This window comes from Meles meles, chromosome 14, assembly GCF_922984935.1.
Source record: "Meles meles chromosome 14, mMelMel3.1 paternal haplotype, whole genome shotgun sequence".
NCBI lineage: Eukaryota > Metazoa > Chordata > Mammalia > Carnivora > Mustelidae > Meles > Meles meles.
Genome location: NC_060079.1, coordinates 85,631,779 through 85,653,422, shown reverse-complemented (window position 1 = coordinate 85,653,422; position 21,644 = coordinate 85,631,779). Strand labels below are relative to the sequence as shown.

General features: G+C 58.9%; 2 protein-coding genes across 12 annotated transcripts in view; one reads left to right on the top strand and one right to left on the bottom strand.

The window, feature by feature from the left end:
* The window catches only part of CUL4A (cullin 4A), a 42,801-nt gene extending 42,497 nt beyond the window's left edge, over nt 1-304 (bottom strand). Inside the window, exon 1 of one of the 5 annotated variants that reach the window (XM_045978011.1) lies at nt 1-304. The gene's annotated coding sequence lies outside the window, so the exon portion shown is untranslated. The other 4 variants (XM_045978009.1, XM_045978012.1, XM_045978007.1 and 1 more) reach the window with 4 other exon arrangements.
* PCID2 (PCI domain containing 2) lies at nt 267-21,468 on the top strand. 7 transcript variants are annotated; one of them, XM_045978014.1, is made up of 14 exons: nt 268-417; nt 6,778-6,867; nt 8,365-8,438; nt 10,197-10,262; nt 11,167-11,208; nt 12,357-12,411; nt 15,017-15,120; nt 17,172-17,247; nt 17,745-17,839; nt 18,871-18,971; nt 19,808-19,881; nt 19,975-20,100; nt 20,674-20,797; nt 20,967-21,468. In XM_045978014.1, exons 1-14 carry the CDS (start codon nt 382-384, stop codon nt 21,272-21,274), a joined length of 1,371 nt encoding a protein of 456 aa, XP_045833970.1. In that variant the 5' UTR covers nt 268-381; the 3' UTR covers nt 21,275-21,468. The 7 variants fall into 7 exon arrangements, with proteins under 7 accessions (XP_045833974.1, XP_045833970.1, XP_045833976.1 ...); XM_045978020.1 differs by having other exon boundaries at nt 17,698-17,839; nt 20,674-20,831; XM_045978015.1 differs by having other exon boundaries at nt 269-417; nt 17,698-17,839; nt 20,967-21,204.
* The last annotated feature ends 176 nt before the right edge of the window (nt 21,469-21,644 follow it).

Below are 21,644 nucleotides of genomic sequence, written 5' to 3'. Positions count from 1 at the left end.
CGCCCCGGCCGCCCAACCGCCGCCCCGCCGGCCCGCGCGACCCCGGCCCCGGCCTGGCCCCGACGCCGCCGCGGGCCGCCGCGCTCCGTGGGGCGCTGGCAACGGTCGGGGGGGGCGAGGGGCGAGCCCGAGCTCCCGAGAGGCGCGAACGAGGCGTCCCCGCGGAGGGACGGCGGCGAAGCGCAGCGCAGGGCCCTCCTCAGCCCGGGCGCGCCGCCATGCCGGCCCCGGGCGCACGCTCCGGCGGACTGTCTCCCTCCGGAACCCGCGTGCGGGGAAGGCGGGGCGGGGGGCACGCGGGAAGGGACGGACCTCGGGCCGGAAGTGCGGCGGCCAGGCCGGGCGCGCGGGCCCCGCCCACTTCCGGCGGAGGGAGCGGCCATGGCGCACATCACCATCAACCAGTACCTGCAGCAGGTAGCGCGCCGCCCGCGGGGGCTGGAGCGGGCGCGGGCGGGAACGTGTGGGCCGGGGCGAGTCCGTTCGCCCGCCGCGCCCGAGGCCTTGGCCGCAGGGGGCGACGGCGTTCCCAGAGAGCGGGGCGCGCGGGCGGTCGGGGGCCGCCGACCCGGGACGCCGCTGGGGGGAGCGGCGGGACTCGGGGTCCGCGGCTCCGGCCCGCGGCCTTCCCCTCGGCCGCGCGGGGACCGCCCGGGGCCGCACGGAGGGAGCTTCCGACCGGCCGCAGGACGCGCTCCGCGGCGGGTCCGGGTTGGCGACGGCGGCGGCGGACTCGGCGGGCGACCCGGAGACCCCGGGGCGTCCGGCCGTGGAGGCGCAGGGGACGGCCTGCGGGCGGCCGCTGGAGGCAGCCGGACGGGACGGGGACGGGGACCGGGGCGCGGGCCGGCTGAGGACCGGCGGGGGCGGGCACAGCCCTGCGGGACCCTCCGCAGCGGCCCGCGAGAGCGCGGCGTGTCTGTCTGCCGACGACCGGACGCCCGCGAGGGGACGCGGACGCAGTTCCGGGTCCTGCTGACCCGCGAAGCAGGCCGGGTGTGGCGTCCCTCGTCGTCCCGGCTCTCGCTGGCGGGAAGGACGACCGTAGCGGGGTCTGCGTCTCCTGCACCGCCCGCGTCAGACCTCCTGTCCTTGCCCCCGCGGCCCCACGCGTGCGCTCTTCCGTGCAGAACGGAAATAAAAACACCGTTTGGCACCAGAGACTCAAGAATTCTCTCCTGGCCGTCGGCTTTGGACCTCACCCGACCGAACCTCCTCTGCACTCCCAACCGCCCGAACATGGGGCTTCCTCGTCCCGTCGGGACTCAGCCTCGGCGCGAACTCGGCGCCCACTTTCTCTCTCTACTTTCCTCCGGGGGCCCTTCGAGGACGACGGTCTTCGTGGGACACAGTCACGTCTGTTGCGCAGGCTGCAGTCCTCTAGCCCGTGTCCACTCTGCGGGGAGGAGAAAGTCTGCCTCTGCCTGGAAGTTAGGACCCTGGCCGAGATGGTGACAAGACCCGGAGACCTGATGCTCTCCCTCGACTCCTGTCCTTATGCAGAGTCGTCCGTCTTGGGCCCGGGACAGCCACCTAAGTCGCCCGCACGGCTGCCCGTCCTCAGACTCCCGTTGATCTACTGAGATCCCCCCACGTCTCTGGTCTAGCCGGTTCTGGCCGCGGGACCTCCCCTGGGAGCCGGCTGAAACCAGTCCCCCATGGGATTAAAACCCAGCCGGCGGTTTCCCAGGGACGTTGGCTGTAAGGACCACACGTGTTGGAACGTTGCTTAGGCCACGATGGATTTCCATCTTCACCGTGTTCCACCAGTGTCCTCTACTAACAACTTAAATTGTAAAACTGGGTGATTTCCCCTTGTAAAATTTTTGTAGTATTTTCCGTGGGTTAAAAGCGGCAGGGCCCTACCAGGCACCCAACCTAGGATGTAATGGGGCAGGGGAGGGAGGCCGGCATCCCTCCTATGCGCCTTTCACGGCAGGAATGTCTTCGTGGGGAGGCAGGATTGTGATCAGGAGTGATGTCTTGCTTGAGGGATGCCCGGTAGTTTTTGACACATTGAACCTCTGACATACCCTGGGTGGGTCACCTCCCAGAGTCGGGGGCATTTGGTAATGGACCTTCTTTACTTCTCTGGGAGCGTGGCCCCAGCAGGCTTCTTCGGTTCCCAGGGACTCGACCTTGACCTGCCTTTTAACCCACTGGAAACAACTTGGATTGCAGACTTTAGGAAAGGACTGATTTGTAACACTGCATGGCCTCCGCGGGATCTTCAGTTAGCTCTCTTGTGCAGGAGACAGGATTGGGGTCTCTGTCAGTTAGCTGTTTGTTTTTCCTTCGGGGCAGTGCCTGAGGATGTCACATGTGTCCCCTGGGGAGGGGTTGTGGGGTGTCAGCTTCTGCTTGTCCTCGGCTAGACTTCTCCCTCGTGTCCTGTTCTCAGAGGAGTCTTATTTGACGAAGCAGTCGGGGTGGGGGAGGAGTAAGCACCAGGGCGGGTCGAACTCTCACTGAGAACCAGCCGCTGCCCGGCTCGGTAGCTCGTCTTTACCACTTCTAGGAGCTGGGTCTGTCGCAAGCCCCGTTTTACAGAGAAGGTTCAGTGGCTTTCCACAGTCCCTGGGCGAGTTAGTAGCACATTCACACCAGGAGTTCTGGCCTTAGACATGCCCTTAGCGTGGAGCTCATTGCCTCTGTTAGCCTAAATTTCAGCGACTGTGTCCTGTCCTCGTCAGGACCTTCCAGAGTGTACGGTGTTGTCGCAGGGGCCTCTCGGTTTGGACACATTCCTTCTTCCACACTTCACAGCCCCTCAGCCAGCAGCTCCCTGTGGACACGTTGTAGGTCCTTCATTTCCTTTCTCTGTGATCACGTCCCAGTAGCCATCAGGGAAGGGGTTTGGTTTTACTCTCCTTCATAAGTCTCTGAGTTCTCTTGTCTCTTGGATGCAGGCAGAACACATGCATTTCTGGGTCAGAGAGCAAGGGCCTGTACCTCAGCTCAGTGCAGCTGGCCTTGAGGGGTCAGCCTGCTGGTTCCCTTGGATCCAGTGGGCCCAGAAGGGTGCCTGTGCCTGCATTCAAGAGAGAAACACAGAATTTGGGGAATCTACATATTTAGTAGTAGGTGGTAAGCAAGCCTGCTTTTTACTTGGGGTTAGGGATGGGGGAAGACACTGCTTCATTTCTCAAAGTTATAAACAGCCTAATAGTGGCCCAGGTGAAGGGGCTAGCAGTCGGGGCCTTGTGGGGCCAGAACCAGTTTGAGAGGCCCAAGGAGGGTGGTCTTTCCTAATGGCTGGCAGAGGCTGGGATGTCAGCGCTGGGCACTTCAGCTCGCCCCTGGTTTTGTCTCCGTTTGGAGAGGACGGGTTGAATTAACTTACCTTAACATTTCCCCAAGTATTCTGCTTTTAGAAATTACATTTAGGAAGAGATCAGTTTGCATGTACTGTTGGCCCTTGAACGACACGGGGGTCGGGGCGCTGACTCCCCGGCCGTTGAAAATGCACATAACTATCGGCTCACCAGAAACTTCGCCGGGAGCGCACTGTTGACTGATGACGTAAACAGTCACTTGACTTGCTCTTTGTGCTGTGTTCTGTACTCTGTTCTCACAACTGAGTGAGCTAGAGAAAGGAAACGTTACTGAGAAAATCGTGAGGAGGAGAAAATGCACCTGGAGCGCTCTGCCGGGAAAAGTCCAGGCCGGACCTGCCCGCCGGGGTCCCCGGGCTCCCCCACAGCCGGAGCTGCTCTGCCCCAGTCTGCTCGGGCGCTGGGCCGTTTGGTGCCCTTCACCTCGTTCTTCCGAGCATTCTACAAACTCTTGCTTCAGATGGCACGTTACTTTTTTGAAACTATCTACATTTAAAATTGTAATTTTCCTCCAGCTTTTTATTGTGAAAATTTTCAAACCTACAGAGAGGTTGGAAGGAGAACATTGAAGACCTGGACACCCTCACCTGGCGCACGGCGTTTCTGTGTCCTTCCCTCCGGGCGCGCGTTCTCTCCCCTGAGCCGTGTGAAAGGAGGTCGCTGCCCCAAGGCCCCTCTCCTGGGACTGAGGCTGTTGTGCTGTCTGGCCGCGGGGCCTTCAGCGCAGCCGGAGCATCAGTGTCCACGGCGGGCGCGCTCGGACTCCGCCTCCGCGGCGGTGCTGTCCGGAGCTCTCTGTCACCTGTGGGTCGGGTCGCCTCACGCTCCGAGCCAGGTGGTCTTGCTCCTCAGTCTCGCATCCGGAAGAGCCAGTTTCCGGGAGCGGATTCAGACTGTGACAGGTGACGTTTCTGAAAGGTCGCAGGCAGTGGACTCGCGGCTGTGGCACTGTCCGCCTTTGAGTCCCGGGAGTCGGTTTGGGCGAACCGGGCCAGTGTAGGCGTCCTACAGCGGCAGGAGGCTCGGCCTGATGCTCCTACCTGCCGCTCCCGCGGCCAGGACCCTTCTCCCGCCATATGGCTTCGTGACTGAGAGCCCGTGAACATCCCGCCCCACACCCTTTCTGAAGTGCTTTCGGCTTTTGTCCGTGACCTTCCCAGCTGGGTTATTGTGTGCGCGTGCGCCAGGCGGTGGCTCTCACCCGGTGCGTTAGCTGCTGCTTCATCGCTAAAACTGCTTCTCCCTGTGCTGCTTTTTTTTTTTTTTTTAAGTTTTTATTTATTTATCCGACAGAGATCACAAGCAGGCAGAGGCAGGCAGAGGGAGAGGAGGAAGCAGGCTCCCCGCCGAGCAGAGAGCCCGATGTGGGACTCAAACCCAGGACCCTGAGATCATGACCTGAGCTGAAGGCAGAGGCTTTAACCCACTGAGCCCCCCAGACCCCCCGCCTGTGCTTCTTTTTAAAGCATCATAGATTGTCGTTAATGCCAAGTTATAATCCAGAACCAATACAAGGTTACTCTTACTTTTTTTGAAGCTCAATTTATCCCAGATTTGGCCACTGCGACCTCCTTCAGACTAGTTTCTGGGGCCTTTTGACACGTCTGCGTCCTTTCCTGAGCTCTGCTTTGCTTTTCGGCACAGCAGTATCCTTGCCGAGCTCATAGACTTGTCCTATCCCCGCACGGGACCAGTCCTTTCTCCAGGGAGCTCTCGCTGCTCTCTCGCTGCTGCTTGTGGGCGTGGCGTCTAGGAAATGAATCTGGTGCTGGGTGTGCTCATTGCCTCTGCTGGGGACTGGGGGGGGGCACTACTTCAAGGCCTTGTTAGCAGATGGAGCTATTAAATTTTTTTTTAAACATTTTTTAAAAAGATTCTATTTATTTGTTTGACAGAGAGGATGAGCACGAGCTGGTGGGGGGGCAGAGGGAGAAGGAGAAGCGGACTCCGCCTGTATTTTTAAAAAGGCACATGGTCTGGGACACCCACCGGGCTCAGTTGGTGGAGTGTGCGACTCTTGATCTCGGGATTGTGAGTTCGAGCCTTGTGGTGGGTGTAGAGATGATTTAAAGAAAAACGACAAGTTCCAAGGGTAGATGACTTCGCCTCCCTGCAGCCTCCATCGGCCAGCGTAGAGCCAGGAGGCCCGAGGTGATGAGCAGGTAGAAACCTTCCTGTCTGATTCTGTGAGTGGTCCGAGCGCCCAGGAGCTGGATCTGTTTCTGTGGCTGCAGATGCCCAGTGTAGGGTTACTGGGCTGGGGGAGAGCAGGCACGGGCCGACCAGCTCCTTGTCCCCACGGTGTCCGGGGAGCTCCGGTCTCTCTGTTGTTGGTCGTGACTTACTGCTCCTCACGGCCGGGAGGTGAGGGGTGTGCCGTCTGCCCCTTCTCCGTGTCATCCTGGCCCAGAGCCTCCCGCGGGCCTCAGACGGAGCCGATCCCACTGCCACTGGATGACGCTTCCTCTGCCCGTTGGGATTTCTGTGTTCTCGTTTGGTGAATAACATCTTCACACCTCGTTAGGTTTCATAACTCCAGCAGTGTGCCGCAGCTCAGGCTGCCAGGACAGGGATGTGGACGAGCCCCCGCCCCCGCCTCACCGCACGGGCCCCAGGCCGGCGTTCTGCCCACGCTCACCTGCCGTCTGCAGTTGCTCTGTCCCCGCAGATGAGTTAGGGACTTCGGGCTTGTCTTGGGTTTTGTGTGTGTGCGTGTGCGTGTGTGTGTTTTTGTTCAACAGTAAGCTCCTCGTGGACACTGGCACACCCTCCCGGCGGGGCTGTCTCCTGCTGGCGGCGGGCAGGTGACCGGGGGTGACCGTGACGCCGCCTGTTTAGCAGTTGCCGCCCCGGTTGGATCTGATGAGTAGAAAGTGCCTTTTAAGCTCTTTCTCCCCCATGAGCTTTATAGACGAATTTCCACGTGTCCCTACGACTGAGTAAAGCTAAAATGACGAATCTTCCTTAATAAGCAGTGGCTTATCCTGCCCGTTTGCTGTTGCTGACACTCACCTGTCTCTTGGCCTCTTGAAAGAGGTCATTTTTTTTTTTGGAACGTTGCCCTGTTTGCTGCTGCCGAGAGCCCAGCTTGCTCCGTGTTGTTGCTCTGGCTCCTCCAGAATCAGGAAGATGGATTTTCTTTTCCTTTTTCCTTTTTTTTAAAGATTTTATTTCTTTATTTGACAGAGAGACAGACACAGTGAGAGAAGGAACACAAGCAGGGGAAGCAGGAGAGGGGGAAGCAGGCTCCCCACTGAGCAGGGAGCCCGATGCGGGGCTCGATCCCAGGACCCCGGATCGTGACCTGAGCTGAAGGCAGAGGCTTAGCCAACTGAACCCCCCGGCGCCCTGGGAACGTGGATTTTCAAGGCGTCTGACGTGTTGTTCTGTGGGGCAAGGTGCTTTGTTTTCCACTCCACTTACCTCTTTTCAAATGTTCCAGGTCTACGAAGCCATCGACAGCAGGGATGGGGCGTCCTGTGCAGAGCTGGTGTCCTTCAAGCACCCTCATGTCGCCAACCCCCGGCTTCAGGTGGGCAAATCGGCCATGCTCACGGGTGCTTCTGAAGCAAAGCTCAGAGTTCGAGTCGGGAGGAAGCGAACACTGCCGCTCTGTTGAAATTTTAAGTTGGTTGTCGGTGTTTGGAATTCCAGTCCATTTCCTGAGCACACATGGCTGAGGTGCGCGGCCCGTGCTCGGCTGTCATTTCCCACGTGACCCTCTGAGCCTCAGCGATGCACGGTGTATAGCAAGGTCGTCCAAGGTCATCCAGCACACAGGGGACCAGGCTGTGCTCAGGCCTGTCTGTCCCCAAAGCCCACAGAGGTGTCCTGTTAGAGGTCAGTCTTCGTGGGGCAGGTCCGTGTCTGCTCGTTCCTGTGCTGTCCGTGCCACGGATGCCTGTCCGGCTGGGTCAGCAGACACTGATAGCCTGCAGAGCCCGCGGTGTTTACCATCTGGCCTTTTGCAGAAAGCATTTGCCAAACCCTGCTGTAAACCGTAAGCGTCCTCGGTTTAGCAGATAAATGCCATGCCAGCCCTGTCTTCCGTAGAAAGTTTTCTTGGCGTTTTGGGAAGTTCCCTTTCCTCATTAGTTCCCACTGGAATGCTGGAATGTGGTCCTGTGGGGCACTTTTTCTTCGGAAAGACGTAGGAGCTCTGTGTATCGGCTCAGTGTATACGCTGCACCTCCGACCAGAGCAGCCAGCTTGTGGAGGAGAAGCAGCTCTTCTTAACATTGAGGGTCTGGGTGGCTGTCCTGTGTGACAGTGTTGAAAACCAGTGCTCTAAGGGGCTCGCTGGCCAGACGCTCCTCGGCTGGTGGCCTGTGCCTCCCGGCGCAGCACCACGGGCAGATCTCGGATCACCCTTTGTGATCCAAGGCCCATCCCCGTTGCCCTTCGAGGCAGTTTTCCACTCACTGCTGGCCATCGTCTGCCTTGGCTGCACCGCCAGGGAGGGTGGAATGGGGGGTTTTCTGCTGCTGCCTTTCCCTTCCCGCACTCACGCGGGCGTGCGTGTGTGCTTACCGCATCGGCCTCGTGGACCCCTTCAGTTCTCTGTGCTGCGTGACCCCCATGGCTCTTAATCTGACCCAAAATCTGGCCATCGAGAGGGAAGAGGACCTCGGAAATGAATGTCGGTAGCCTGGCCTAGAGCGCAGAGCAGGCGACTGTCCCCACAAGGTGAGGAGGGGACTCTCACGCCGCCTTCGGCACCTGGCAGCACACAGGAGCCGCTTCACGACACGTCTTCACTGGCCGTCTGCTAGACACGGCAGTCTCCACAGAAGTGCCCTGAGTATCTCTTGGACCGCGGTGGGCACGACTGGTGTGTTTGTGGAGCGCCCGCCGCCGCGTCACGGGCCGTGGGTGCCGCATGCGTGAGAGCACAAGGGCCAGCGTGCCCGCTGCCCCCTTCGCTGTAAGGGCCGTGCTCTTTTAAAACAGCCGCAGTTCGGTCTCTCTGCACCTTGTGTTCTTGGCTGCCCTTTAATTCTATTTTCATCATTTTCTTCTTCCCGTGTAGACGGCCTCTCCAGAAGAGAAGTGTCAGCAGGTTTTGGAACCCCCTTATGACGAAATGTTTGCTGCTCATTTAAGGTAACCCCCCAGGGGGGAAGAAAAATAAAGCAAATCTGGAAATTGTTGAGTCATGGAGGGATTTCGTTTGAGCTCATCTTAGGCTTAGGGGCACCTGGTGGCTCAGTCAGTTGAGTCTCTGACTCGTGGTTTTGGCTCAGGTCAGGATCTCAGGGTCATGAGATCGAGCCCCAAGGCGGGCTCTGCGGTCAGTGTGGAATCTGCTTGAGATCCTCCCTCTCCTTCCCACTCTCCCCACTCACACGAATACACTCTTCCTAAAGTAAATACATAAAAACTAAACACACACACCATCTTACACTTGAAACAATGGATGGTTTGCTTTGAAAAGAAAAGTGCGTTTGTTTTGGGGGGAGGTTGGTATTATTTTTTTATTTAAATTCAGTTTCGTTAACATACAGCGTAGTGTTAGTTTCAGAGGAAGGGGTCAGTGACTCATCAGTCTTACGGAACACCCAGTGCTCACTGCGTCACGTGCCCCCCTCACAGCCCGGCCCCCAGCCGCCCTCAGTTTGTTTCCTGGAGTTAAGAATCTCTTATGGTTTGTCTCCCTCTCTGGTCTCATCTTGTTTTAAGAAAAGTGTATTTTTAATTTCACTTTGGTAAAGCCTATGAAAATTTTCTGAAGCTTAAAATACTTTACATTTTTGCTTAATATTTTATTTATTTATTTGGCAGAGAGAGAGAATACACACAGTGGGGCAGAGGGAGAAGCAGGCTCCCCGTTGAGCAGGGAGCCCAACACCGGGGACTCCATCCCAGGACCCTGGGATCAGGACCTGAGCCAAAGGCTCAACTGACTGAGCCACCCAGACATCCCTAAAATACTTGACACTTTTAATAAACTTTCTTTCATTTCAAAGATCACGTATTGTTTTAAAACTTAAATAGTGGTCATACATAATTGTATCACGCTCCTGAGGTTGGCAGCATGGCGGTGCTGTTTCCCGGGGGGTCGGCGGGGGGCTCACCACGGACTGGCATTTCCCACCATGCTGTGTTTTCACCTCTTCGCCTTGACACAGAGCAGTGGGCAGCGCACACGGAAGACCAGCTTTCCAGTGACATCTTGTGTCTGTGGTGTTTCCTGTTGGAGGGTGGGCTGGACAAAGCCGGCTGTCCCGAAGCACGAGGCATTGGGCCGTCCTCCTGCCCGTGCGTCTCCAGGGCTTTCTTTTCCAGAGAAGTCGGGGTGCCGCTGGGCTCCTGGTAGATTTTTTTTTTTTTTTTAAGATTTTATTTATTTATTTTTGACAGAGACACAGCGAGATAGGGAACAAAAGCAAGGGGAGTGGGAGAGGGAGAAGCAGGCCTCCCGCTGAGCAAGGAGCCCGATGTGGGGCTCGATCCCAGGACCCCGGGACCATGACCCAAGCCGAAGGCAGAGGCCCAATGACTGAGCCACCAGGCGCCCCGGCTCCTGGTAGATCGAGGCCCCGCTCTCTCCTGGCTCTGTGCGGTGTGTGTGGAGGCTCTAGATGTGCCGAACGGAAGCTGGAGGGCCGGGCTCTGCCATGACCAGGGCCTGGCGCTGAGAACCTGCTGCCAGGCCCCAGAGCGTCACATGGGTTTCCTCCTGCCCCAGCCCGTTTCAGTTCAAATGTCACCGGTCTGCTGCTTGTCCTCCTTCCGGTTCCTGCGGCCTGGGGCAGGATGAGTGGCCCGCCTGTGCATCCCGGGTGGGGGGAGGGGTGGGCATGTGGGCTGGCTTGCAGGTCCTGCTGCCTGTGTCCTCACCCCGTGATGTTGCCTTCGCAGGTGCACCTACGCGGTGGGGAACCACGATTTCATCGAGGCGTATAAATGCCAGACTGTCATCGTCCAATATCTTTGTCGTTCGGGTTCGGGTTCAGTTATATTTGGGGTTTAAGATCTGGAGACATCGGGCCACTTTGATTCATACCTTTAACTAGAAAGGAATTGAAAATAACTTTGGGAGAGAAACTCGTTTCGCTGTTTATTTCAGTCAGGTGCTTCAGTGTATCCTGGGCCTTAATATTGTCATCTAGTTGTCAGTACAATGACAAAGAACGCAGGTGACTGTTAAGGGTTTTACTTGTCTTCCTGTAAATAGTCATGTTTCCTTTAAAGCATTAAGTATAGCCATAGGGACTAGTTAGTCCCTTTGGCAAAATATGAGAACTGCAAACTCCAGGACTGGACGGACAGGAGTGGACGCCGCACACTGGCCCTGAGGTGTGGTCACGGAAGACCTTGAGCCCCCCAGTGTCTGGTTTCAGTCGTGTAAGTCCTATCTTCTCAGTAAGGCCTCAGTCAGTGGAATGTTGATCTCTGGATTTTTAGTTTGCTTGTTTTTTAACTTTCTTCTTTAAATATTCGAAGGAGAGAGTTGGTTACTGACTAGCTTAGTCTCCTTTGAATTTAAGAATTCCATAATCAAGGAAATAAAACTTTATATCACAGAACCTAGAACCTATTAGATATGTCATTATCTGTATTCAGGAAAACCGAATAAAAGGTTTGAAGTAGTCAGTTAAGACAGTGTTAACAATAACCTCTTACTTCGGAGAGCATGTGAAAGTAAATAGACTTACTGTATTAACACCTAATGACATTCACGTATTAGTAATTTGTACGTTTTTTCTTCCAGAACTTGGTTCTGTGATATATAATCGTTTAAACTTAAAATGTAGAATCCCTCATGTCTCGCACTGTCACGGTAGCGTTGCCTTAGATCTCGTACGTGGTGACTTCCTTAACGTAGTACGTCGTTCCTGCGCGCGTTTCAAGCCCACAAAGAAGAAAACTGGTGAGTATGGACAGATGTAACTGGAAACTGGCAAATGGCAGGGTTTGGTTTTTTTGGGGTTTTTTCTTTTAGCAGAAGCTTTTAAAAACCTTAAATAAATGTGTGTTTTCCGTGTGGATATTTAATGTCTCGTGTCAATGTAGGCTAATGCCAGCGTGGGTAGTGGCGTGGCCAGGGTCAGCGGAAAGGTTAGCTGCGCCCCGGCAGTTTGGTCCCCTAAGTGTGGAGCCTTGTCTTTGTTTCAGACCTTCCATACCCTGAACTTTGTCAGTTGTCGACTCGGAACTGACTGTAACTGGGATAGAAGGGCGGGTGAGCTGCAGCTTGGTGACCGGAGGGAGTGCGTGGGGGTGGGTCATTTCACGTCCTTGACGAAGTGCTGATGTGACGACCGTTAACTGTAGAGAAATACTGAAGGTGCGTGTCCACGAAAGTAATAAGGCTTGCAGACACCTTTTACTGAAAAACACAATCAAATATCGTCTTTTTTTTTTTTAAAGGTTATTATTTATTTAATTGACAGAGATGACAAGTAGGCAGAGAGGCAGGCAGAAAGAGAGAGAGGAGGAAGCAGGCTCCCTGCTGAGCAGAGAGCCCGATGCGGGGCTTGATCCAGGACCCTGGGATCATGACCTGAGCCGAAGGCAGAGGCTTTAACCCACTGAGCCACCCAGGCGCCCCTCAAATACCTTCTTTAAGTGAAGACTTCTCACGTAAAACCAGTTCCAGCTAAATTTAAAAAAAAAAAAAAAAATCCTTTCGTGACATCCCGTCTGTTCAGTTTTCTGGGTCCCATTAGAAGGTCGTCACTGATCCGCCTCTCTTTAATGGAGCTGCTTGGAGAGTGGTTGAAGGGACAGGGAAGGTGCTCCGCGTGAGGCGGTGCTGTCTGGGGCCGGGGACCCTGTGCGCACCAGGATCTCGGCCTCTGGGCAGGGTCCGGGGCAGTGGGACAGGAGCGCCCCAGTGTCTGTGTTGGTCCGGACGCCCCGGGGCCACAGCCTGCCCTGACAGGAGGTGAGGAAGGCAGCCACCACCACCAGATTCCCGGAGGCCTGGTGGCCCCTGTGGGTGGACAGGAGCCGCGGGCGTCGGGAACAGGCCCTCGGAGCTGATGGCCTCTTCCCACGCACACTTCTGCCCCGCAGGGCCCTGCCTGTCATGTATGCTGTGGCGCTTGACCTCCGGGTGTTTGCCAACAACGTAAGTTCAGTTCTTGTCGCTTTTTTAAAACTCAAACTCCGCTTCTGTCTGTTGCTCAATTTCACGTCATTCTTCAGTTTTGCGCGTTAGGATGTGGGTTAGCGCGTACCTGGTGTAGCGTGTGCGAGGGCAGGAGACCGCTGGGCTGGACTAATGCGTCTGTCCGGGTTAGTGGGTTTTCACGCTGTGGGTGGAGAGCGAGTCTTCCTGTGTGTGTCCCGGGGGCAAGGCAGCCGCGCTCTCCACCGCTGCGAAGCGGCCGGCCCTGTCTTGAAGACTCCCCCGCCGTAGGTGCCAGCGGCAGCCGGGCATCTCTCCGCTGGGAGGAGGTAACGACGGGGTCTTACGGGGCGGGTTTGCCCTGAGGGGTCAGCATGAGTAGGTTCTAGAGCAGCAGTCCTGAACTAACACGGCTTTATGGTTTAAAAACTACAATGTCCTGTTCTGAACGAGGCGGAGAGGGCACCGTTCTCCTTCCCGTCCCGCTGGCATTCTGAGGCCAGCACGGCTTGCAGGGCAGCAAGGCCTGGGTCTCCTGCGTCTCCTTCCTGCCTCCCATCCTGCGCGGGGCCCAAGAGGATCCCAGAAGGTCCAGGAAAGAGGCCCCAAGGAGAGCAGGAGGCGCGGGCAGCCCAAGAGGAGAGACCTCTGGATAGTCCCTGCCACAGCCCCCCAGCTGTCGGTCCCCAGCCCTCGAGCAAGGCCCTCGGGGAGCCAGACCAGCCCAGCCGGCAGCAGCTCCCCACTGGCTCGGTGTCTGCTGCTGATGTGAGACAGACAGGGTCCACGTGACCTCAAGCCCAACCGCCACTTACGGAGAGTCTCAGCCCATGAGGAGAGATGATCCCCAAACACCGGATGGCGGCATTCCCTGACCAGCTCGCACCCCAGCCTCAGGGAGGGCCATGAACCCGCTTGAAACAAATGAAAACACACTGATCTCGCAGAGAATAGAAGACCTAAGGACCGTGATGGAAACGTCTAGAACCAGAAAGTACAGCCTCAACGCAGATTATCTAGGCTCCACAGAACTTTGATCATAGGTCTGTGTACCTACCTCATTAAACATTTTTAACTGGGACTTAAAAAAATACTCATCTACAATAGTTAGCTTTATATGTCGTGACATCAACGACATTGAAGTAAAAAATAATTGTTTTCCAAGTGAACAAAATGTGCTGAGAATACGGCGGGATTTTAATTTTAGTCTTACAGAAGCTGCTCGAGCCCGTGTCCTTCTGCAGGCACGGTGCCGGGCGTGTGGTCCTGCTTGAACGCAAGAAGACGGCTTGGCCTCACGCGGGTGTCGCCTGGAAGGAGAAGACGCTCAGGCGCTGTCAGAGGCTCCGAGCGAGTCGTTGAGGGGTCGTTGGGTGCGGCCTCGGAAGCGCCGCAGTGAGCGTCCTCTGCTGTCGCGGCGGAATCCGCTGGCGTGTCCGTGGATGGGCCTCGCGCTCCCGTGTGGTCCGGAGGCGTCAGACATCTGTTCATCATCCGGAAGGTTTGGGTTCACCGAGTTACAGAGATGTTCCACGTGTGGACGTGATTCATTGTGCAAAAGTAACGCCAAACCAGAAAAGCTCCGTCTGTTAATGTCTCCAGTGACCTTATCTGAAAGGGTTTGGGGTAACGAGATGCTGCCAAGTTCGCGGTGATGGGTCCAAGTTATCCAGAATTCTGTTGGTTTCTTCTTTTTTGAGAACACAGAGGTCGTTGGCCGCACACCCTGTCCGTTGTCTGCTTGGGACAGGCGGGAGTGTTTCGTTCACCAGCAAACGGCTCTGTGGACGCCCTCGCCTGGCTCGCCGGCTCTTCCGTCTGCCACCGGCTCCGCACTCGCCGGCCGCTCCGGCAGCCTCCCGCGCGCCCTCTTGGAGGGAACCGCGCTGTCATTTCGTCACAAGGATCGTTAGGTAGTTTGTGTCCAGGATCCGAGACTCCGTATTTCTTGTGTCGTCAGGGGCGGTTTGAAGGGAACTTGGGGGTTGCCGCAGGGCCGCATGGGGCCATTGTGGACAGTGTTGCCGCTGCACTTCGGTGTCGCTGGAAAGGCCCTGCACGGTCACCCGCCGTCGGGCTCGCCTCATCGGTGCGAGCGACACTGCGGTGAAGAAACAGATACCGGCGGTCAGCGGGGTCGGGCAGGAGTTTTGACCGCGCGGGTCACCTGCACGTGTGTTGACGGCGCCCGGGGGCTCGTGGACCGTGCGAGGAGCGCCTGCGGTGGGGGTGTGCACAGGAGCCAGCGGGTCACCAGGCCCGGGGAGGCCCGCGGTGTGTGTCGGAAGCGTGTGTGCGGGGTGTGGACCGGCTGTGGGCAGGGGCGGGACGTGAGGCCGTCAGGATGGCTCCGGGAGTGGCGCAGGGCCCCGCGCCCCAGACCTGGAGACGGGCTGGCCTCCCGGCGCGGTTGGAGAGAGTCAACGTGTGGGAGGGTCGGGGTCTGCGGCCGGCCTCTCCGTTTTTCACCGCAGTAGCACCGGCCGGAGGGGCTCCCCAAAGCTGGGGCTTCAGCCCGGGGCGGTCGCCAGCTTCGCTCCTCGCGGGGCCGCGTCCCTCCCACCGAGGAGTGGAGAGAAAGCTGACCGTGTCTGTCACCCGTCAGGCGGACCAGCAGCTGGCGAAGAAGGGGAAGAGCAGGGTCGGGGACATGCTGGAGAAGGCGGCCGAGCTGCTCATGAGCTGCTTCCGCGTCTGCGCCAGCGACACGTGAGTACGGCCCCGGGCACCTCCTGCTGCACTGACTCTGCTGCTCCCGCGTGCGCGGTTGAGTCGGCGGCCGCGTCCGGGAGGTGAGGGAGGGGAGGCCACGTGTGGTGTGTGCCTGGCACAGCGTTTCTGGAGCCTCGGGTTGCGCGGCCGTCTGGCCCAAGCCCCGTCCTCTGGGAACGTGCTCTGGCGGCTGGCGCTGGGAGCGGCTCTGCGGACGCTCATTCTCCCGCCGTGCTGTCCGGCTCTTCCTTCCTGTGTGCGAGAGAGAACTCCAGACAGGCTGCATCTCCGGCTCGCACTGTCGCAGGCCGTCCCTGCCGGTGTCCCTCACCCCCGGTGTGGCGCGCGCTCTCGCCTCCGGCCACGCCGTTGCCTCGCTGTGTCTCCCACCGTGGGACCCCGTCCCACCCTGAGCTAGAGCGGCTCGATCTCTGCGCTGTTTTGTTAGATCCCTCCAAGGGTGATTTTACATCCGTTCTTCCCTCCTTTTGGTTCGCACTCTGTCTCCGAGACGCCAGACGCACGTGTGATAGACTGAGTGGCCTGCCATGGACGCTGGGACCCTGTGTCCCCCTCCCAAGCTGTACGTGTTTGTCATGGGAGAACTGGCTTTCTCGATGTGACACCCAAAACACAGTAATCTAAGGAAGAATAGATAAGCCAGACTTACCGAAGTAGAAACTTGTGTTTCAAAGGGTGCCATCCAGCGAGGGGAAAACGACCATAGAATGGGGAGCACGCTTGCCAACAGCGTAGCGGACGGTAGCCTGTGTCCAGAATGCTTGGAGACACGTCCAGCTTACGTGGGGCGAGGCCCTGGACAGACATTGCCCCGGAGAAGGCTGATGGCCAGTAGACCCGCCAGCAGACGCTCGGCGCCTCAGCCAGCAAGGAGCGCGAGTGAGAACCGCGGCGGGCCGCCCTTCCCGTCCAGCTCCCCGGGGCTGCAGTGGGTGGGGGTGGGCACTCCGGCTTTGCAGAGCCGTAGGCCCGGCCTCGACCCCTCAGGGCTCGCCTCCTGAGTGTCTCCAACAGAGATCGGTCTACGCTGTTCCAGGGTTTTGTGTGTTTTCTGTTGTCTCTGTGTGGATCTGAGGTCATGGCGTTAGTGTGTGACAAAAGTCCTCTAGGAGCTTCCATCACGAGACGGGACTGTGGTTCTCAATGCTGATCGCAGGCTTACCCCGAGTGTTCCGCTGTGGGAGGGACCTTAGGGATGGCCTGAGGACAGATTTCGGTGTCCCCGGCTTGCGAGCAGCCTGCGGTTCTGTACCGGCATGTTTGTTTCCTGTGTGCTGGGATTTCGAGCGCGCAGGTGGCCTGCCCCGGCCCCCACGTCTGTCCCCCGCATGTGGGTGTGCGGGCTGCGCCCGAGGAGAGCCATGGCCCGGCGCAGATACGCGGCAGACTCTGCTGCGCGCTGTTTCCAACTTCGTGTCGTGGGGCCCCTTGGGCGTCTGACGTGCGGACAGAATTTCACAGGGACACGTGCGCACCTGCCCCGCGCACCGTTGGCATTACTGTGCGTGCGCCTGCTGTCCGTTCCCGCGTCTTTCCTTCTGTGCGTTGAGCAGTTTTCTGTCTTCTCGCCGCCCCAGAGGGTGACGCGTCCGCCAGAGGCTCCCCTCAGTGCCTCGGCTTCCCCTCTGTAGTTCACGCGGATCTTGACTGTGTTTTGACAAGTATGTGCTCGTGTGCGAGCCCTGCCGAGGCTGAGGACAGTGTCACCCCTCCTGGGCGGGCCGTCAGCACGGTTCCCGTCTCCCGTTGGTGACACGTGCGCTCGGCCTGGCCCCACGTTGTCGTGAGCGTCCGTAGGTGATCTTGTCCCCGAGAGTGACAGCTGTGAGCTGCCCCCGTGCTCCAGGCTGTCGTCTGTCGACACGCGGCCGGGCCGCTGCTCTCAGCCGGTTTGGTTTCACAGGTGCAGCCCGAGCTATGGGCTTCTGGCTCACCGTGTAGATTCTGTGTAGGCGGGCGTGTGTGTGTGTGTGTGTGACCTAAAATGTGCATTTCCCGCGTGACCGGAAAAAGCCGCTTTCCCGCAGGCGGGCTGGCATCGAGGACTCCAAGAAGTGGGGGATGCTGTTCCTGGTGAACCAGCTGTTCAAGATCTACTTCAAGGTGGGCTCGGGGGCCCTTCCTTCCGCCTGTCTCCCCGGATGCCGTCTCCGGGCCGGCCTCCACGGCCTTGCCGGGCCGAGACCTCACCTGGCCGTCTCCAGCCGAGGGCTGAGCGCCTGCGAGGTGCAGGGGCTGTCGCCAGGGTGTGCGCGTGGTCCCGTGGGAGCCTCTGCCCCGCGAGGGGACCTGCACCTCCTGGGGAGAGCTGGGCGCCAGCGTCCCAAGCAGGTCCCCACTGGGGGGCCTGGGCTGTCCTGTGGGGGGTGTCGCCCCAGGGGGGGTGTCGCTGTAGGCCTGTCCATCGCCATGGTAACGACGGGTACGGAGCAGGTGGCGGCGGGGCAGGGGCGGACGGGTCGAGAGGTCCTTGCGGAGGCGCAGTGCGGCGCGTGCTCTCGCGCCTCTCGGAGGGTCCGTCCAGTCGCTGAGCCGCCGTGGGGGCCTCTGCAGATCAACAAGCTGCATCTGTGCCGGCCGCTCATCCGCGCCATCGACAGCTCGAACCTCAAGGACGACTACAGCACCGCGCAGAGGGTGACGTTCAGGTACTACGTCGGGCGCAAGGCCATGTTCGACAGCGACTTCAAGCAAGGTGGGTTGGCGGCCACTGCTGCCGCTGTTTTCAAGACCCTGGGTCCCGAGCCGCGTCCGAGAGCACTCATGGGCTCCTAGCAGGACGGAAGGGGGCAACCGGGGGGCCGTCCCGCTGTCCCGTGTGTGCGCCGGCCTGTTTGTCCAAAGTGCAGGAAGACCGTGCTGGGTCTCTGGCATCCCAGCCGGGGTCACCGTTATGGCGGCAACATGCTCGTGGGGGTCGTGGTTACCGGGGCAACGTGCTCGTGGGCGGTGACTCGGCACGACCCTTTTTCTCTGGAGCGGGAGTGCTGGCCCTCGGGGCTGTGCCTTCGTGGCGGCCCGGGGTCCGGGACGGGGAGCCCACGGCTGCGACACCAGCGTCTGCGTCAGACACCCCATGGGCTGCCAGAGTGGACGGTTGCCACGTGGCGGGGGCTCGGGCACTGCCCGTCCGAGCAGCGCTTTCCAGAAACCACGGCCCTGGGCGTGTCTGTGCTGACCTGTCAAGGAGAACGCAAGCCGCGGTGGTTCTATACGTTTCCCCTGCCGTCCGCGGACCAGACCTTGTAAAGCCTCGTCGCACGTGTAAAGCAGCCGTGCACACGTGAGACCCAGGCCTGGAACGGCTTCCCTCTCTGCGTCTTCCGAGCGCCGCGACAGCAGGGGGACCGCGCTGCTGCGGGGCAGGCCTGGGTCTCTCCTCCGTGGGCTCGTGCTGACCAACGCTGTTTTCCTCCACGGAGGTTCTGAGAGACCCACGGCTTCTGAACAAGGCCGTCCTCGGCGGTTCTCTTGTCCTTGTTTTTCCCCTAAAATAGGGAGTCTGAGAAGAGAAGCTTTTAAATTCTTTTGAGGTTTCTGAAGGTATTGATAATGTTTTTCCTCCGAAGATTCCTTGAGTCAGTGTTGAGTATCTAGCACAGCGGTCCAGCGAGAAGGACCGACCACTCCGGGTGGGAGTGGATGGTTCCTGAGACCGCGAGTGTCGGCGTGCGACGGCGGGACAGGGTGCGGGCGGTGAGCGCGCGGCCTGCCTTGTGTCTGCAGCGGAGGAGTACCTGTCCTTCGCCTTCGAGCACTGCCACCGTGCGAGTCAGAAGAACAAAAGGATGATTCTGATATATTTGCTTCCAGTCAAAATGCTGCTGGTGAGTCACTTCACTCCGCTCTCCCGGCCCTCGGTGCTCCCCACGGAGGCGCACAGGCGCTTAGAAACGTGGCAGGCCGTGCGTAGTCCCCGCGTGCGAGCTCCCCCAGAAGCAGGCGCTGAGCTGCTCGGGGTGTGGCCCCAGCCGTTCAGCCCCGCGATAGACTTTCTCCTCAGGGTATCTCCTCAGAAGACTGACGTATGTGAGACAAGCTGGTGCGTGTTCTTTCGCTCCTAAAACTCTGAATTCGTAGAATTGGATCAAACGAGAAAGGAAAGTGTCGTGCAGCCTGTGCGTAGGTCAGCCCGTCTTCTCTAGTCCCCCAGAGGCGATTTAGTGCTGGAAATGACAAGTAACCAGCCAGTTAATTGACCAGAATTTCCTCAAAGTGGTGGAGCTTCCTTCCCTCCCACCTAAAACGTTTAAAGAATTATCTAAGCGGTACACACACGGCCCGACCCCCGCCGGCGGGGGCAGCTCGTAGCGGAGCAGTAACGAATGGTCCCGCGCTGCCCCCGCCGGCGGCCGACCCCGCCGCTTCCCGGAAGTGGCCGGTCGTCAGCGGCTCAGCCGATTCTGCGGGCGGCGCCTCCGACTTCCCGGCCCGGCTCCCGCCAGTGCTTGCCCTGGGAGACCAGCCGCGAGGGCGTGAGGACGTCGGGGCCGGGTGCCCGGGCGCCCCCGGGGCTCTGGCTGCCAGACCCATGTCTCTCAGCTGCTTCCGAAGAAACAGGTTGCAGGTTTTTAAGACGTGACTCCTCCATGGGCGTCTTGTCGCGGGTAATTCTGTTCCAAACGAAAGGCTCTCACGCCGGGGAACGGGCGCTCTGTCTCAGGGTCACATGCCGACCATCGAGCTGCTGAGGAAGTACCGTCTCATGCAGTTCGCCGAAGTCACCAAAGCCGTCAGGTATCGTGGCCTTTTCACAGACGCCTCCCACGTGTCGTGCGCCGCTCGTCCTGGGCTCGGCGTTCCTGAGCGTGTGCGCGTCTCCCCTCGCAGCGAAGGCGACCTCCTGCTCCTGAACGAGGCGCTGACGAAGCACGAGACCTTCTTCATCCGCTGTGGCATCTTCCTCATCCTCGAGAAGCTGAAGATCATCACCTACAGGAACCTTTTCAAGAAAGTGTGAGCCGAGTGTTTCCTCCTTAGCGCGCCTGAGCTCTCGGGATGACTTGGCCGCCACGCCGGGAAGGTCGATGACCGCCCCGAGACGGCGTCTGCGCCCATGTGGACGAGGCCCCAGCCCTGCCCCGAGCTTGTGCAAAGGCAGCCAGACCTCTATGCACCTGCCCCCCCGCGGGCATGCGCGCTGACCTCAGGGGTCCTGCGTTCTGTCCCCGCGAGTGGGACAGGGGCCGTCTCCTTGATTCCTACCGACTTGGCCGGGTCACCCCTCCTGTTTGTCAGAAAGTTGAATTCCACATCTGCCCCTGTCCCAGCTGTGGGTAGTAGGTCCAGAACAGCGACGCCGCACGCCCTCGAATCCACAGGGTGTGGCTCATGGCGAGTTGCGTCCTGATCGCAGGGACGTCGGACTGTGGGGTAGGGTTCGGGTCTTGGACCCTGAGATGAATGTGGGGTGGGGTAGACAGACCCACGCTGGGGTCCTGTTCTCCCCCGTGACTCGGGACACCGTCTCGGCCTTCGGAGTCCTCGCATCCCGTCCGTAACCTGGTGGCCTGTTCTTGCCCCTCCCAGGTACCTGCTGCTCAGAACACACCAGTTGTCTCTGGACGCCTTCCTGGTGGCCTTGAAGTTCATGCAGGTGGAGGACGTGGACATCGACGAAGTCCAGTGCATCCTGGCCAACCTGATCTACATGGTGAGAGGCCCCTCCCTCCCCGGCCGGCAGGGCTGCCACGGAGCCTCTCCTGTGGGGTCTGAAAGCCGCGCGCGTTCGTCTGTCATGTTTGGGGCAGACCATGGATGTGCGGGGCCCAGGCGGGGGTACACCGGCATGTTTGTTGTGACCCTGGCCCCTCTCTCCCCAGGGCCACATCAAAGGCTACATATCCCACCAGCACCAGAAGCTGGTCGTCAGCAAGCAGAACCCATTCCCTCCGCTGTCCACAGTGTGTTGACGGGGCACGTGACCCGAGGACAGGCGAGCCGGGTCTCTGGCTGTATCCACGCGCGTGGACTCGGTCCCGGGCCACAACGGTGTTGTCTGCGGCCGTGCTCTCCAGGGCTCGCTGGCTGCGCACGACACCTTGAAACCTCCGTGAGGGCCTGCGGACAGCCCGAGCTGCCTCTGGAGAAAGCGCGGCCGTTCCCTCTGGAGCTGGGGACGTGTCTGTGAGGGGCTCTCGGGCTCACCGTTTGTAAAGGCGTCTTTGTCAGCCTTTATGTAACTTTCTCTATAGAACGTCACCGTGAGATTGTACAGTTGGCGTATTGTTTATTTTGTCTTAACGTACAGCATTTTTATATGTTAAATTAGAACGTTTTACAGAATTAAAATGTTTCACTTGAGGCTGCTTCTTTCAAAATGAATTTACTTCGACAGTTTCCAGTTTTTTTCAGAGCACGTGCGTTTCCCCTGTTTGTGCAACTTGCTGAAGAAGAAAGCGCCCTGGGCTGGTCCGGCCTCCCAGCTTTACCAGGGCGGGAGCTGCTCCTCCCTGGTGCGGAGAAGCTGCTCCAGGCCCTGGGTTCCCGCCCCACGCGGG